At 39.1% G+C, this 15781-nt stretch overlaps 1 protein-coding gene across 1 annotated transcript; it reads left to right on the top strand.

The window, feature by feature from the left end:
* Positions 1-174: 174 nt before the first annotated feature.
* On the top strand, positions 175-14681 carry MINAR2 (membrane integral NOTCH2 associated receptor 2). Its single transcript, XM_052644369.1, has 4 exons — positions 175-288; positions 705-881; positions 10405-10632; positions 14502-14681. The coding sequence occupies exons 1-4, from the start codon at positions 175-177 to the stop codon at positions 14679-14681; spliced, it is 699 nt and encodes a 232-aa protein (XP_052500329.1).
* The last annotated feature ends 1100 nt before the right edge of the window (positions 14682-15781 follow it).

The raw sequence follows: 15781 nt of genomic DNA, 5'->3' as shown, positions 1-15781 counted from the left end.
GAGCAGAGTCAAAGAGACCTCAGAGGGCGAACGGACCAAGGGGCGGTAGTTTGGGGCACTAAATTACTGTAGCAAACAATCAAGCAAATTCTTGCTATATGCCCTTTAAGCTGAGCCTGACAACCTAAACACGGTTAGGTTTCCACATGACCCTGAGACTCTGAGAGTCAAAACATGAGAAGAAACAAGATCCTGCATATCACATGTGAGGCTGCGGAGACAAGGCCAAGCTGGCTGGGTCAGCTCGGCAGTGTTCAAAGAGAAGTATCAACTGATGTCTCTCTACAGGTGACTGTAGCATGTGCTCCAAATTATGGCCTGGGACCCTGAAATTCTGGTAGCCTTGATCCAAAGAGTACTTCCTCTTAAGATGTTATTTCTGTATGAAGACACATCTTCACTCATCCATTACAATTGAAGAAGTATGGGCACAGCTGTTCCATTCGAGCATCCGAGGGGATAGAGAGAGAGAGAGTGTGTGTGAGTGTGTGTGTGTGTGTGTGTGTGTGTGTGTGTGTGTGTGTGTGGTGTGAAGGGTAAGTCAGGGTGCTCCACTCTTCCCTGTGTTCATATGTCATTTCGAGAGCAGTTTCTGGGCACAGCCCACAGCTGTGGTTTCACACACCAGGCGGGCATCCTCAGGCTCATTAATAATGGACCACTCTGAGAGCAGCAGCCTCGCTCACCTCTGTTTTCCACTGTAGATGCAGGGAGGCATGGATCTCTCTGTTTTGCCAAATAACAACCATCCTGACAAGTTCCTGCAGCTCGATGTGAAGTCTTTAATGAGGAACTCAGCCCTTCTCCAGGCCAGCCTGGTGCGGTTTCCGGGAGGGAATTACCCTGCTGCACAACACTGGCAAAACCTCGTCTACTCACAGGTAAGGTGCGGGAGCACACATATATGCGGATGGGGGCTTGCTGCCTTCTCGGCATCTGCCACTTCCTCATTTGTGCAAAACAGCTACAGGCAGCAGAGTACAGGGTAGCTGCTCACTCTTGCCATAGAAAGGGGCTTTCTCTCTTTGTCAAGGGAAGGAGGCTTGCTCTGATCACTTGATCAACTCCTAAACTATCCCAACCATTCATTTTCCTTCATGCCCCAGCTTCTCATACCGTCTTCTTTTTGGATTTTTGCCTAGCCTTCCCTTCAGATGTCTTCAGATCAATCACTACATTTGCAGATAAGGCTCTGGGTGGAACCCCACCTCTGTCTTCTGGTGTAGTCTAGGCATAAAGCATCTGAAGATTACACTGTGGGCTCATACATGGCCTCTAAGACAACTGAATCTTGCTTCCACCTCATTCAGACTGGCTCCCTTTCATCTCATGGGGAAGAAACTCAAAACAGTGAAACAATGGAAACCTAATGATGGAAAGAAAGAAAATAGAGGGAACTCTCTACCTGAGAAAGGTGCTGGCTGTTATTGTAGACGCTCTTTGTTTCAGTGGATATCCATGTAGACAAGACTTAACAAGCAATCTTCAAACCCAGACTTCATTTCTTGCTCTCTTCTTCTGCATCTTCCTTCTTTTTTGCTAACCACAAGAGAAGGATACAACTGATGAGTTCCATGTGCTGAAAGAAACATAAAGGCCTTGAGTGTTGCCCAGCTCATGAATTAGGAATAATCTTTGTTTTAAGACATGAGGGCTAACGGGGTTAAGGGTTAGTCAATTTAGAAACAGGAAGAAGCATTTCATTTCAGAACAGATGTGAATGACCTACAAACCCCTGCAAATCATTAAATCCTTTGGAGTGGTTCAAATTCCCTGAACAGAAATTTGTTTTCTTTTAAGAAACAGTTGGTACTCATGAGTCCTGGTGTAAAGTGACTCCTTTGTGGTGTGTTTGTGGGCTTTTCGGGACCTTTATCATGAGATCATTCAGAATCAAGAACACTTGAATAGTTATGTAAGTGTTTCCTCCACCTATGAGGGTTTTAATTCCTTTCCATTGTAAGGCAGCCTGTTATGACAACTGACTTTTTAAAAAATTTTACATCCTTCCCTTTTGTAATTTTCAAAACCTATCCACACACACCTTTTTGATGGCTGCTTTTTGTGTGTTTTGCTTAGTTTAAGTTAAATGCGATGAAATTCCTCCTTTGTCTTTCTTACTGTTTATATCATGAACTAAAATAACTCAAAAGTCAGCTTAGAATACCTTGGCCCTCCTGTGCTATGAAGTTTAGTCTAAGAAAACATATCCAATAAATTCCTTTGAGGTTGGAACACACCGATCTAACATCTTTTGTTTAGTACTGGAGTTGACCTGTTTCCTTCGTGTGTAACTTCACAGTTTAAAGCTCCACTGAATATTGTTCCTAAACCTGAGTGAAATGCAAATTTTAAAGGGCATTTTTTCCCAACAGACCCTGAGGTATAGAAATAGTTTTACAGGGCAAACCAAGGATGTAGAAATCTGTTTCATGTGTCTTTGAATGTGTCATTGGTAATCGTAAACTATACGTAAACTTGATTAGTTATAACTTTACCCTAAAAAGAAATGTCTAATGACTGAATAAAGGCCAATACACTACTGAATAATGCTTGGAGGGGAGAAGTAACTCAGTTACAATTTTAGTTAGTTGGGTAAATGTGGTTCCAATGAGTAAAAACAATTATATTTGCTACTTCAGATTGCAATATGTCAATAAATAATGCTTCTCTCCTTGACTGGATCTTAAAAATCCAAGAGTGGTAATATTAACTGGTTAAAAAAGAAAAAACAAATCTAAAAGAAAAGAATGTATGAAAGTTGTAAGTCGTTATGGTGATACCTGGAATAAGGGCACTGAATATACCAGGTGTACTAAGGTACTAGGGGTCTGAGAGGTGGCAGGCAGCTGTTAAGTAGTTCTTAATTTAAAACCCTCACCTTGTTGGCTTAATTTGAAACTTGGTTTCTTGTCTCAAATCCACAATAAACCAGTTTGAGAGGCATCAATTATGGCCCTTACTCAGTCCATGCAGTATTTCCACTTGCAATTAGTGTAGTATTCATTTTACATAGTTCCTTAAAAGTTAGAGCAAATAAGGTAAAAACAACTGACAGAGTTTCCTTTAAGAGAATAAGAAATGGGTATCATGTGGTCATTTGCTATTAATAGTGTCCCCAAATGTGTTTAAATTAGCCTATCATTAGAATTTGGAATAGCAGATAAGACCACTTGCATTCTTTGATATATGCCGTGGATGGAGGGGTGTGTGTGTGTGCATGTTAGAGGGTGTAGTCAGTACTTTTACCAAGCTCTGTGGCCACATCAAGCAGTTAGATTATATACTTCCATGAAATCCACACAAATTTCAGAGTTGTGTTAGCTTACCTTTTTGGCTCATCGTCCGTCCCCCACCCCAGGTACATAGTATTTAGAATTAAGCCTACGTCAAGAAATGTCAAAGGACTTAACCTACAAACATTGCCGTCAACACTGGTAGTAACCGAACAGTTGAAACGAGAATTTCTAGGGACTTCCCTGGCAGTCCAATGGTTAAGACTTTGCTTCCCCTGCAGGAGCCAGGTTAGGGAACTAAGATCTCACATGCTGCACAGTGCAGCAAGAAGGAAAAAAAATAGTGTATTTATATTCATGATTTATGTTTTATGCTCTTTTGAAATTCTCATTCCACCTTCAGAGGCAATTTTCTAAGCCATTTCACATGAGCAGAAGCAATACCAGGCATATAGGAAAAGTAAGCAAGGATGTCCCCAGGCATGCCAGCATCTCAGGACACTGTTCATTCCCTTTGTGAACATGCATACACAGGTCACCTGTATCTGCAGGTAAAGAGTACAAGCAGGTACTTCTTGATTTAACTAGATTTATACTTTTTCTTTAATTCTTTCACTAGAGAAATAAAGAAGCCTTCTTGATAAAGTTCTTCTCAATGCAATGAACAAACTTTTGCCAAAATCTAGTATTTCTGGTTGTTGAAATAATTGGGGGCATGTATCTGATGAAGGCATTTGGGATTATATTCCAAATATTTCTGCCAATCCCTTTATAGAGGAAGGTAAAAAAAAAATTCCTTTTCTTTTGGTATAAATGATAAAATATATTTTTTCAGATATTGTAGTGGGATTTTTCTTCTGATTAGCAGTTAGACTTCGGAATCTTTCCAGACTGATCTATTTGTTTTCTTCTGATTAGCAGTTAGACTTTGGAATCTTTCCAGACTAATCTATTTGTTATATCTTTTCCTGAGTTTTATGATGTCTGTTTGAGAACCCAGGGGATTTCTGTACTAACCTATGAACTAGAGCAGAAGATCAAGGGTAAGGAGGTTGCTCTTCCCTTGGTTTCTAGACGAGGTCATTTCCTGAGTGTATTTCCTAATCACCTTTCCTTACTTTTTTTTTCCAGTCTTATAGCTCTCTTTTCCCTTTAAATTCTAACATTTCTTCTTTTTCCCTCAGCTTTGTTTGTTTTTGTGTATCATAACTATATTTCACAATCTGTCTGTGAACACACATGTCATGCCTTCTCCAGGACTGTCTCTATTTCAAGTATTCCATATCCTATTTCAATAAGAGCAGCCCACATAAGCTTATATTTGGGCAAAATGTTGTCGGACTTTTGAGGTACATAAATTATCGTCTAAGAAGTAGATTAAGGAGCATCATTGACTTGCTCAGGATTTTACTTGCAGTTATCAGGACATGATTTTATCAAGTTATGCTAAATGTATGTAGTTTACAAAATCTCCAGTGGGGTCAGAAATTCACCTTTGGATGATAATACTGCCGGAAGCATTGCCCGCTTTGTCCCATCACTGCTCCTCAATGAGACCAAATGCCTCTGGCATTGAAACCTTATTAAAGCACAGTGTGTCACAGGAGCACATGTGGGACTTCAGAGCCCTGGTTACTTGGAGGGGAAGGCAGAAGAAGAGGTTCCAAGAGAGGTCTGGGTCAGACTGGGAAGGCTTGATGGGTATTGCATGAGATTTCGAATTTTGTCCTGAAAGTTTGGAGGGGTTGATGAAAAATTTTAAGCAAGAGAATCACATGATCAAATCTGTGTTTCACAAAGGTAACCATTTAGCAATTTGGAAAACAGAGTTATCATGACCAGTGGGGTGCAACTTTCTAGGAAAAGTTGTCTCTGGGCTCACATGTGAAATACAGACAAAATACCCTGTTTGGATTATGATTATGATAGGAATTACATTGTACGTATAGACCACACTGGGGAAAATGGAAATCTTTATGATCTTGATTTTCCCAATTTGTGAACATGATATGCTCCAGTCCATGGGGTCACAAAGAGCCAGACACGACTGAGCGACTAAACTGAACTGAACCTTTTCAAAATGAAATAGCTTTCAATATCACTGATTCATTCCATCGTATATATGGGTTATTTTTCTTCTAATATTTATTGCTCTCTCCTGTCTTTATTATTTCATGGTGACCATATTCTTAGATTTAATCTGACCAGCATTCATCCCTCACCAGAGGCAGTCACTACGTTTATCCAGCGCCCCATCCGAACGGTCCTATAATCTTTGCTCACTAGACATGCAATCGCTGCAGTAATTCTTCCTTCCGGAATGGGAAAAGTGAAAGCACGCAGACACTGCTCCAAAGTAATTCTGAGATTCTACTGGGAATAGTTTCTGTGGCCCTCCTTCCTTGATGGTGGGGAAGATGGATTAGGCCAGAACTCTCCTCTTTAGAAGATCTCCTGGGGCACTGTTCTCTAAAGTTCCTGGTCCAACGCACTAGGAAGCATTCCCTTGTTCATCAAAGTCTTTTGCCATATCAGAGTGGGCCCCCCTCAAGGCAGTAGAGGCTTCAGAATTCACTCCTATTAATCCATTAATACATCCATGTTTGGAGGCATAAGGTTACTGTTGTCTGTAATTTTTAACAATCTTAAAAACTTTTAGGTCTAGGCTTGTGGTTTCTCTGGTGAACCATTTCTTATAAAACTTAGTGTGAGCTATTTATTAATGCAATCATTTCTATTTTGTTGTGGTCACTTCTATATGTCAATAAATACACCTTAAGTTCTTTGAAGGTGTTGATCTCAAATAGGCTTTAACGGTTTGCTTTTCTGCCTCCATTTCTCCATCCTTTGACTCAATGACAAATGCCTGGAGACAGTCAGGAGTAATAGTTATGAAACCACATCCTAACATGACCTTTAATCCTGAGTCACTTCATTCTATTAGGAAATTTAAATGAGCTTTTTTTTTTTCTGCCTCAGTTAGTGTTTGGCGTCTATAAACAGTCAGATTTTTAATGATAGAAGGTATCAAATTTCCATAGTTTCTCTCCTGTTTTTTTGCAAATGATTCAGTTCTTTCTATCATTTCATCTCTTTCTTATAATACAGCAATGCTGTGATCCTTGTACATGTATTACTTATCCCTCATAGAGCTACAGGGGATTAGATTCCAAATGACCACAGACAACACACCAAATATTTCTCGCTGCATGCTATGAATAGCCATCCATCCAGCTTCTGATACTCCTCTCATCCCTTTCTTAACTGCTAAGCCAGTGCCAATAGTTGTAGAATATCAAGCTATCACTTTCTGTACTAAGGGAAATGTAGGCTAGGCCACACTATGACGACAAAATATCAGTAACTAAAAAGAAAAACATTCTTGTGCATGGAAAGTCTGAGAGAGGACAGATAGGTTGGCAGGGGCAGGGGGTGGGGGGGTCAGGGGTTGGGCAGCTCTTTTCTAAGCAGTATCCCAGAGCTTGAAGTTCTTTCATCTTACATAGCTCTGCCACTTCAAAATCCTTGCTTACAGTGATACAACAGAAAATGGGAAGTGAGGACAGGTGAGCCAGAAATCTTGTTGGAGAGTTCAGGGGCTCGGCCTGGAAATGATCTGTTACTTTTGACCCCACATCAACAACTAGAAAGAGTGGGCCCAGTTTAACGTCAAACAGCCTGAGGAAGGCGGTCATGCCTTGTGCTCAGAAAAGGAAAACAAAATTGGTGAGTATTTAACCAATCACACCACCAGCTCTTCTTTGTTTATATTTGCCTGCTATATATTTTTATGTACTTTCACTCTCATTTTTTGTGAGTTCTTGTATTTTAAGTATTTTAAAAATCTCATATGATGTCTCTGTTATTTAAACAGAGGGTTTCACCTATTCATTTAACATGATTGTTTCAAATTTTTTTCTGTTTCCTAAGATTTTCTCCTCTGTATTCTTTGTTTCAGGTTTCTTATCTTTTAGATGAACTTTCTGTCATCTTTTTTCTTCTGCTCTACTGATTTAGAATCTACACCTTCTTTCTCTATTTTTAAGTAGTATCTCCATCCTATAAGAGAAACTATTTCTTAAAATTTCATAATTAAGGACTTCTCAAGTGGCCCAAGGGTCTACACTTCCACTGCAGGAGCTATGGATTCAACCCCTGGTTAAGGGATGAGGATCCCACGTGCTGTGTGGCCAAAAAGAAAAAAAGAACTTTCCCAATCAAATATATCTGTTTAAGATCTTACTGTTTAGTTTTAGGTTTCTCTTACCTTAAAACTCACAAATTAGTGGTTATTATTTCTATTTTACCATAAAATCAGTGCTTGCTTAGATTTCTGTATATATTCATCAGCTTTTTTTCCTTTTGTTCTTTTTCTTTGCTTTTCCTAGCATTTCTTCTTATACATCTTAACCTTTCATTCTAATATCAGGTTTCTTCTTCCTGAAGTATATTTTTTAGAAATTCCTTCTTTATTGGCCTATTAATTGTATACTTTCAGTGTTTGTCTGTTGAAAGTCTTCCATTTTATTCTTTTCGTTAAATGATCGTTTACTTATACATAAATGGCATAAATATTGATTAAAATGTATAAAGGATATGTGGGCAAAGTAATGGTTAATACAGAAAAGCCTAGGTAAGCTTTGAAGCTTATTTCCTTAAACAGTATTTTTTTAAGTTATTTTAGAGCCCATATTGTTAAAATAATGAAATTACTATTGTGCTTCCTTTTGATAAATGTAGTCCATGTAGAATGTAGAGTGAAAGATTAAAATCAAAGACATGCTTTGGCTTTCTTTCTGAAGAGCTTTTTTTAGTTTATCAAAATATAGAAGAACCTCAGCCACAATTAGTATATTCTGTTTCTTCCATAAAATTCTTAATAAACTATTCTAGTAATTTTCCCTTCACATGTCCTTCAGACATGAAATTGTCATACAGTGCAAAAATGCTGCTGCTGCTGCTAAGTCACTTCAGTCATGTCCAACTCTGTGCGACCCCATAGACAGCAGCCCATCAGGCTCCACCGTCCCTGGGATTCTCCAGGCAAGAACACTGGAGTGGGTTACCATTTCCTTCTCCAATGCACGAAAGTGAAAAGTGAGAGTGAAGTCGCTCAGTCGTGTCCGACTCTTAGCGACCCCAAGGAGTGCAGCCTACCAGGCTTCTCCATCCATGGGATTTTCCAGGCAAGAGTACTGGAGTGGGGTGCCATTGCCTTCTCCAACAGTGCAAAACTAAATGGCACTAAATTCTAAACCTCAAACATTCAAGAATACTGTTTAGAATTAAGACCTTGAATGTTCTTTTAAAAATAGCTCTGATTATTTTTTCTATCTTTTGTATATTAGTTTCTCAAGGTTTTTAAACATTGTAATAGAGGGTATTGTGTTTTTTTCTTAACCTCTAAAACTATTTTTCTGATTTATAGAGCTTTCTTATTTAGGAAACTCAAGGAATAGGCAGGCAAGAAAACAGACAAAGCCAATTTTTCAGCGTCAGAAGGATTATTTCTCTTCATAGAAAATCATAGATATCTAGCCTTGAAGCAAAAAACTTGAGTCAGAATTATGCTAAACTGAAACTATCTAAATTTTATATCGAATTGTTTTTTCTCAGTTCCAGAAACATTTTTCATGAGTTCATCCATCTTAAGGATGAATGCTAAATCAAGATGATTTATTATTTCATTGCAAACTTTAGTATTATAGAATATAAATTGATTTTGAACAGACCAGCAATCTAATAAATTCAGATAAGACCTCCAAGTTGATCTCTACCTGTCTAAAAGAAAAATCTGGCTTAAGAAAATTAGGGAAACCTAAGGCCAAAGAGAATATGAATGGCTTTATCTAGATGATTTTGGGGTGGCTACCAGCCATTTCAGAAGGAAGCTACATATATTAGTTTACAACTTTACTTATATAAATACGTATTTAATGTGACCTATATACCCCAGTAGATGTGAGGGAATCAGTGCACTGATGATTATAAATATAACTCAGAAAAATATTAATTGCTACTTAAACTTCTCTGTTTAGGAAGGCTGAAATATGTGAGACACATTTACTGAAAAATTGCTGTAAGAAAATGAAATGTGTCACTAGTTTTTAAGAGTCAAACCTACGTTTTCTGAAAATTAACTTATGTGGAATTCCTTTCCCTTGATGCCCTATGATAAATAAGACATTACTCTATATGCTTTCTGTTTCTTCTCCAGTTTATGTGGTCAATGAATACATTTTAATCTGAAATTTTTCTATCTTCATAATAGCTTTGTAGTCATAAGGAAAAAAAAAAAAGGCAAAGTAAAAATATGAAGGTCATACCAGACACAGAAAAACCACATTGTTTTTGTATAATCCATTTATATAAATGAGTACAGACTGACCTGTGATGGGGATTCTGGAGATACTGATTATCCTTGGGGAGGGGAGCCAAGAGTAATTAGAAGGCAGTGTGGGGTATGCTAGTATGGTTTGTTTTTTGGTAGTATCTTGGGTTTATTTGATATGTGAAAATTTATTGAACTCTAAATTTATAACATATGTACTTTTCTACAAGTATATCATGGTTTAATTTTTTTTTTTTAAGTTTTTAAAGATCTGAAAGCCAGAATTAGAGCTATCCGATAGCCAGCTGGTCTATAGCGACATATGAGAGGGCAATGCTAAGTCAGTCTAGTTCTCCAAGCTGTCTAAAATCAGAGTCCCAAGGGAGTTCTCATGAAAGCCAAAGCATAGCTATAAAATGCCTTTTAATCTTGACTTTGCTGGATTAATACAACAAAGTTAAATATTATTTTTTTCAGTCATAGAATGCACAAGTGGAAAGAGGTAACATGTCATTAAATCTCAATGCAAGTGAACTGGGAAAAAGTTACTTTAGAATTCTACTGTTTGAATTAAGGAATGCTGTTCTTTCTCTGTCATTGTAAAATAGCATTTTAATGAATGATTACTGAATCTGAACACGATCACATGCAAAGAAAGAACTCCGTGATAGCATCCTCAGTCAAACTAGATCCTAGAGTTCTGCGTTCATTCATTGTCCTAAGCTGTTGGGTCCAGGCAGAATCATTAAACTTTCTGGTATAGTTATTTCACATTTTCCTTCCCTATTATCAGTGACCTCTTGGTAAGAGAAACTTTGTTACTGTGTTTCCTGACAGAGAGAAAAGAAGAATATTACTGCTCAACACATGAGGGGATCCAGTATGAAGGGCACTATCACCGTAGAGAGCCCCCCACCATCCTTATCATCAGTTTTGAAGAATAACCCACTATATGGTGATGTAAGTTTTGAGGAAGCTATGGAAGAAAGGAAAAAGAATCCTTCATGGACCGCTGAGGAATATGACAAGCGTTCCCTGCACACCAACCTCTCTGGGCATCTGAAGGTACTCAGGCAAAGAACCAACTCCTTTAATTGATGAGGGAGATCAGTTACATAATCCTTAAAGAAACGGGTATTAAGGTGAGAGGCACTCTTCACTGGGCACAAAATCTCCAGATTTGAGGTCATTTTGGCCCCTGGCTTCTCTCTCCTAGTCAGTATTTGTGTTTATTTATGTGTTTTGTGTTTCATAATTTCAGCAGTTGACAGCATCACTACAGTGTAGAGAGAAAGAAATGATGTGACAAGAAGAAGGGTTTACCTGGAAGGTATCAGGTTGTGAAAGTCAGTTTGTAAGATTAAGGGTTTTTCTCTAGTTTTGAGATCATTATATGTTTGTGAATAGCTGAGTTCCTTATTCTACATTTTTTCAAATATGTTGATTAACTGCTGTGTCTTAGGCATTGTGCAAGGCAGTTCTCATCAAAGATCATTTTATTTCAGGCCTACTCAGTGATTTAAGATTGCAGATTTACATTTTGGACATTTTCCTGTGTCTCAGTAACAAAACAAAACAAAAGCATTTCAACACAGGAAAAGTATGCAATGAACTCATTCACCCAGCTTAAACCCAACTCAAGTTTTTCCTTTTCTTTCCCCTGGTGTCACCCTTCAAACACAAAGTCTAGGAATCCCTGAAAAGCAGGGAAAGTAACCCTGTTTTCCGAGTGGACTGGATTTCTACCCAACCTTGGCTGGCCTCTGCCTGTCCTAGGGCCAGAAAGACCTGACATATTCCAAGTGTACCAGTGTATGTCTGTCCTAAGCCTCATACCCTAGTCACCTACAGGCTTTTCCTTTTGAAGGAGACAGCATTACATCCCCTTAAAGTCTTATATTTTAAAAAATCTCTAATTTGCACTCCTTTAAATATTGTCCAGAATCTTTGAAGTTTCTTTATCTCCCAGTGGATTTAGTGTATCTCATCCTTAATGTAGCCTCTTCTCCAGAGATGTTTCCATAACAGATGCTTCCCCCTAGCAACAGTAATCTTGTGTTTTTTAATCAGGAATCCAAAGATCAAGACCTCTAAGAAATAACCTTCTACAACTAGAAAGATATATTGATGTAGTTCACAAACATTTCTTGACTAGGTGCTAGAGCCTCCGTTCTTCTCTTTGTTGTTTACGTGAATGACAAGGGTACTGTAAGGAAGAATATTCTTGCCCTCCATAAGTTCATCTGAGTGAAGTATTAACAACAAGCAGTAACTCTAGGATAAGAGAGAGGAAGACAGTGACTATATGATGAGTAGAAAGTACTGTGCAGATTCAAAAGAGGACAAAGTCACATTGAATTATAAGAAGCCTTTGTGGAAAAGTTAATTTAGGCTGGACTTGAAGGATATGTAGAACTCCAGATGACATGAGTCATTTGCATGAGAGGAGAGGCTCTATTCTATCAGAAGTAACAAGAATAAAGGCACAAATATAAGAGAGTAAGAGAGTTTGTCAGAGCAATAGGTAGTTCATTTTTGGTAGGGCTACAGCTAAAGTAATAGAAAAATGGGGGAAATAAGGCTAACAAACAGATTCAAAATAAAGTTCAAATGTAAGGCTAAAGAAACTGAATGTTATTGGCACTAAGGGGTAATTTTTTGTTGGCAATACCATGACATGTTTAGGAAGACTGAATGTGAATATGATGTATATATTGCTTTACTAAAACCAAGGCTGGCCCTCTTCCCACTTATCTGCTACCTGCCCACTCACCTCAGAGCAAAGGCCCCTCAAGGCTGGAGACCAGTGGGCAGACCTCATAAAGTCATGACTTTGGTTTGTATTAGTATCTCTTCTTGCTGTTGTTGCTGCTGCTGCTGCTAAGTTGCTTCAGTTGTGTCTGACTCTGTGCGACCCCATAGATGGCAGCCCACCAGGCTCCCCCGTCCCTGGAATTCTCCAGGCAAGAACACTGGAGTGGGTTGCCATTTCCTTCTCCAATGCATGAAAGTGAAAAGTGAAAGTGAAGTCACTCAGTCGTGTCTGACTCTTTGCAACCCCATGTACTGCAGCCCACCAGGCTCCTCCGTCCATGGGATTTTCCAGGCAAGAGTACTGGAGTGGGGTGCCATTGCCTTCTCCAAGTATCTCCTCTTACACCTCATCAATTCAGCTTACTTCATCACCATCCCTACCCCATCTCCTAATTAGCACATGGAATGCCCAACTTAATTTCTGAAACCTTTTCAACTACTTTACAGGCCATGAAAGTTCCAGGTGCTTCTGGTCACTCCCATTTTTCTGAATTACTAAGTTTATGAATAAAAAAGGAGAAAAGAATCCCATATTTAGTTACCAATGTAAGCTATAAGCAGAATGTGGGGGTGGATAGTCTCCATTATGGAAGTTCTTACTGAAGAATGAGCCATTAACCTTGCAGGCAAAGTGCAGGCCTCTGATTAGGACACAGACAAAATGAAAATAAGAGTGAAGTCAGGCAAGGATTTTTAAATCGTCTATCCTTCTGCACAGATCATTCAAATTTTATTTTAATAGCTTTCCTAAGACTGGACTTTGAAACTAATAGCAATGGAAGTTATATTGTCATCACCAGAATCCACCCAGCTAGTTATTACAAGGGTAATAAGCTAATTCATTACCTAGCCGTGGAAACTGGCTAACTTGAAGTCACTGAGACCAGAGAAGCCAAGAGAGGGTGGGCAGCCCAGCTACAAGCTATTGCAATAATCCAAGTGAGAAACAACAAATCCTGAAATGGATTTGTGAAAACAGAGATTCAGCATTCACCATAAATTATTTGTCTACTAGATGCCAGGCACAGACACTGAATCTTCAGCACTGAAATAAGGGCTTCCCGGGTGGTACTAGTGGTAAAGAATCCACCTACCAATGTGGGAGGCAATAGAGACATAGTTGGGTTAGATCTCTGGGGGTGGGAAAATCCCCTGGAGAAGGGAATAACTACCAACTCTAATATTCTTGCCTAGAAAATTCCATGGACAGAATAGCCTGTTGGGCTATAGTCAGTGGGGTTGTAAAGAGTCAGACATGACTGAGTACATACACACACACACACACACACACACACACACACACACACACTCACACACATAGCAGGAGACAACAGGGAAGTGTGTGTGTGTGTGTGTGTGTGTGTGTTTTAGATGTATGGACAGTAGAGTTTGCAGATGATTTGGGGACACAGGAGATAAATTTGAGTTGAAGACAATTCCGTAGTGTTGAAAGGGAGACAAGGCCTGTGAAAGAATCAGAAACATGGGGATAAATAAGGACAGGAATGGGTATATCGGGTCCTTTATCCAGAAGGGCAACAGTGCCAGAATTGCTGCATGCTGGCCTGCTGTAGCCCTCTACACGGAAGACCAGAAATTTGAGAAGCACAGAGAAGACTTTGGACTCTAAGTCTTCCTCCTCCTTCCATGGAACTCAGCTTCTGGATTTACTGAAAAATTCAGCAAACATCTTCATTCCTACTATGCCAACAAAATCAAACCCCCAAGATCATCTGAGGCAAGGAATTTTAATTTTATTTCAACTCACTAACCTGATTGACATGCACTGTTTATAAATTGTAAGAGACACTCAATTGGCAAAAACATGGCAGAAACACTCTTGTGTTTGTGACCCTAGAGTGTGAGCAGTTTATTCGGTAAACAGTGAATTGTCATGCAGAGCTACAGGTTGAAGCTGAGGATTTCTGGTCAGCCAGGAGACTGTAGCTGCATGTTCCAGCTATTCAGAGAAGCCTAGCTTCTGTTATTAGAGCTCTGACACTTAAACCTCACTCAAGGCACTGTGAATATGGGTGCAAATTACTTCTACTCTCTTATTCTGCAATCTCAGTTAGTCTGCAACACTGACTGATCCTGTCTTCCATGTAATTTTCTTTTAGGAGAATCCTAATGACCTACGGTTTTGGTTGGGAGAAATGTACACACCCGGTTTTGATACCTTACTGAAGAAGGAAGAAGAACAAGAGAAGCATTCAAAATATCGTCGTATAGGTCTGATTCTGTTCCTCGTAGCCTGCATCTTGGTTTCCTTAGTGACTGTTAGCACTTTTTTCATCTAAAGAAACTACCCCCAGACACAGTCACTTCAAATTTCTTTAAAATCTTTCTAAATAAACAGTTGCAGAAAAACATGTTCATGGAGTATAAATGTACTGTTGATGGTTTAGTTTAATTGTGTTGGAGAAGGCAAACTTCTTTTGAGATAATGCTGGCTTTCTCTACTTTGTTCTGTGAAACCTTTATAAGAATCACCAGCCTGAGCCTAGGCCTTTGGGCATCAGGAATTCTGGGGATCGTAACCTCTGAAAGGTATTAAGTGTGTATTAAGACAACCAAAATTAAACATTTTAATAGAGAATGAAACAGTACCAGCAATCGTCAGCAGCTTTGTCTTTTTTTTTTTAATTTAAATTTTTATTTTTACTTTATTTTACTTTACAATACTGTATTGGTTTTGGCATACATTGACATGAATCTGCCACGGGTGTACATGAGCTCCCAAACATGAACCCCCCTCCCACCTCCCACCCCACATCATCCCTCCGGATCATCCCCGTGCACCAATGTTTACACTATATTCACCTTATTTTGAAAACACTATTACCACCTTTCTGTCATCACTGGAGAAGTTGAGCAGATCATTTTGTGGCCAACTGCCAGGTATATAGGGTAAAAACTGCTGGTTGTGTGGCCTGTTGGGTTGAATTCATGCTGTTTTATCTTCCTTTATTCTTGTTTAAGCCAGAAAAAAAGGGAGGGCAGGCTGTGGAATATTCCAACATTTTTATTTTCCCAGCAATCCTTTATAATGCCCCAGTCTCATGTTGCGATTTTAATAGACCTAAACTTGGACAGGCCACAGTTATATAATTAATCGCATTTAGATCCAGCTGTGCTTACTGATTGATCCACATTGGCTAGTGTGACCCCTGGTAGCAATCAGGATGTAGCTCCAGGATTTACCATGCTGGCCCTAAAAAATCAGAGAGGATGCTGCTAAAAGAACAGATCTTGCATCCTGATTGTGCCTTTCGCTGAATCTTGCCCCTCTAGCAAGTCCTTCTCTCCAAGAAAGGATAATATCACCTGCTCAGTAGGGCTTGCCTTAAGAGTAACTCCAAAGTCCTACTACATAGTACAGGGAACTCTGCTCAGTGTT

This window comes from Budorcas taxicolor, chromosome 7 (genome assembly GCF_023091745.1).
Source record: "Budorcas taxicolor isolate Tak-1 chromosome 7, Takin1.1, whole genome shotgun sequence".
In the NCBI taxonomy this organism is placed as follows: Eukaryota; Metazoa; Chordata; class Mammalia; order Artiodactyla; family Bovidae; genus Budorcas; species Budorcas taxicolor.
This window is presented reverse-complemented; position numbering and strand designations above follow the sequence as displayed.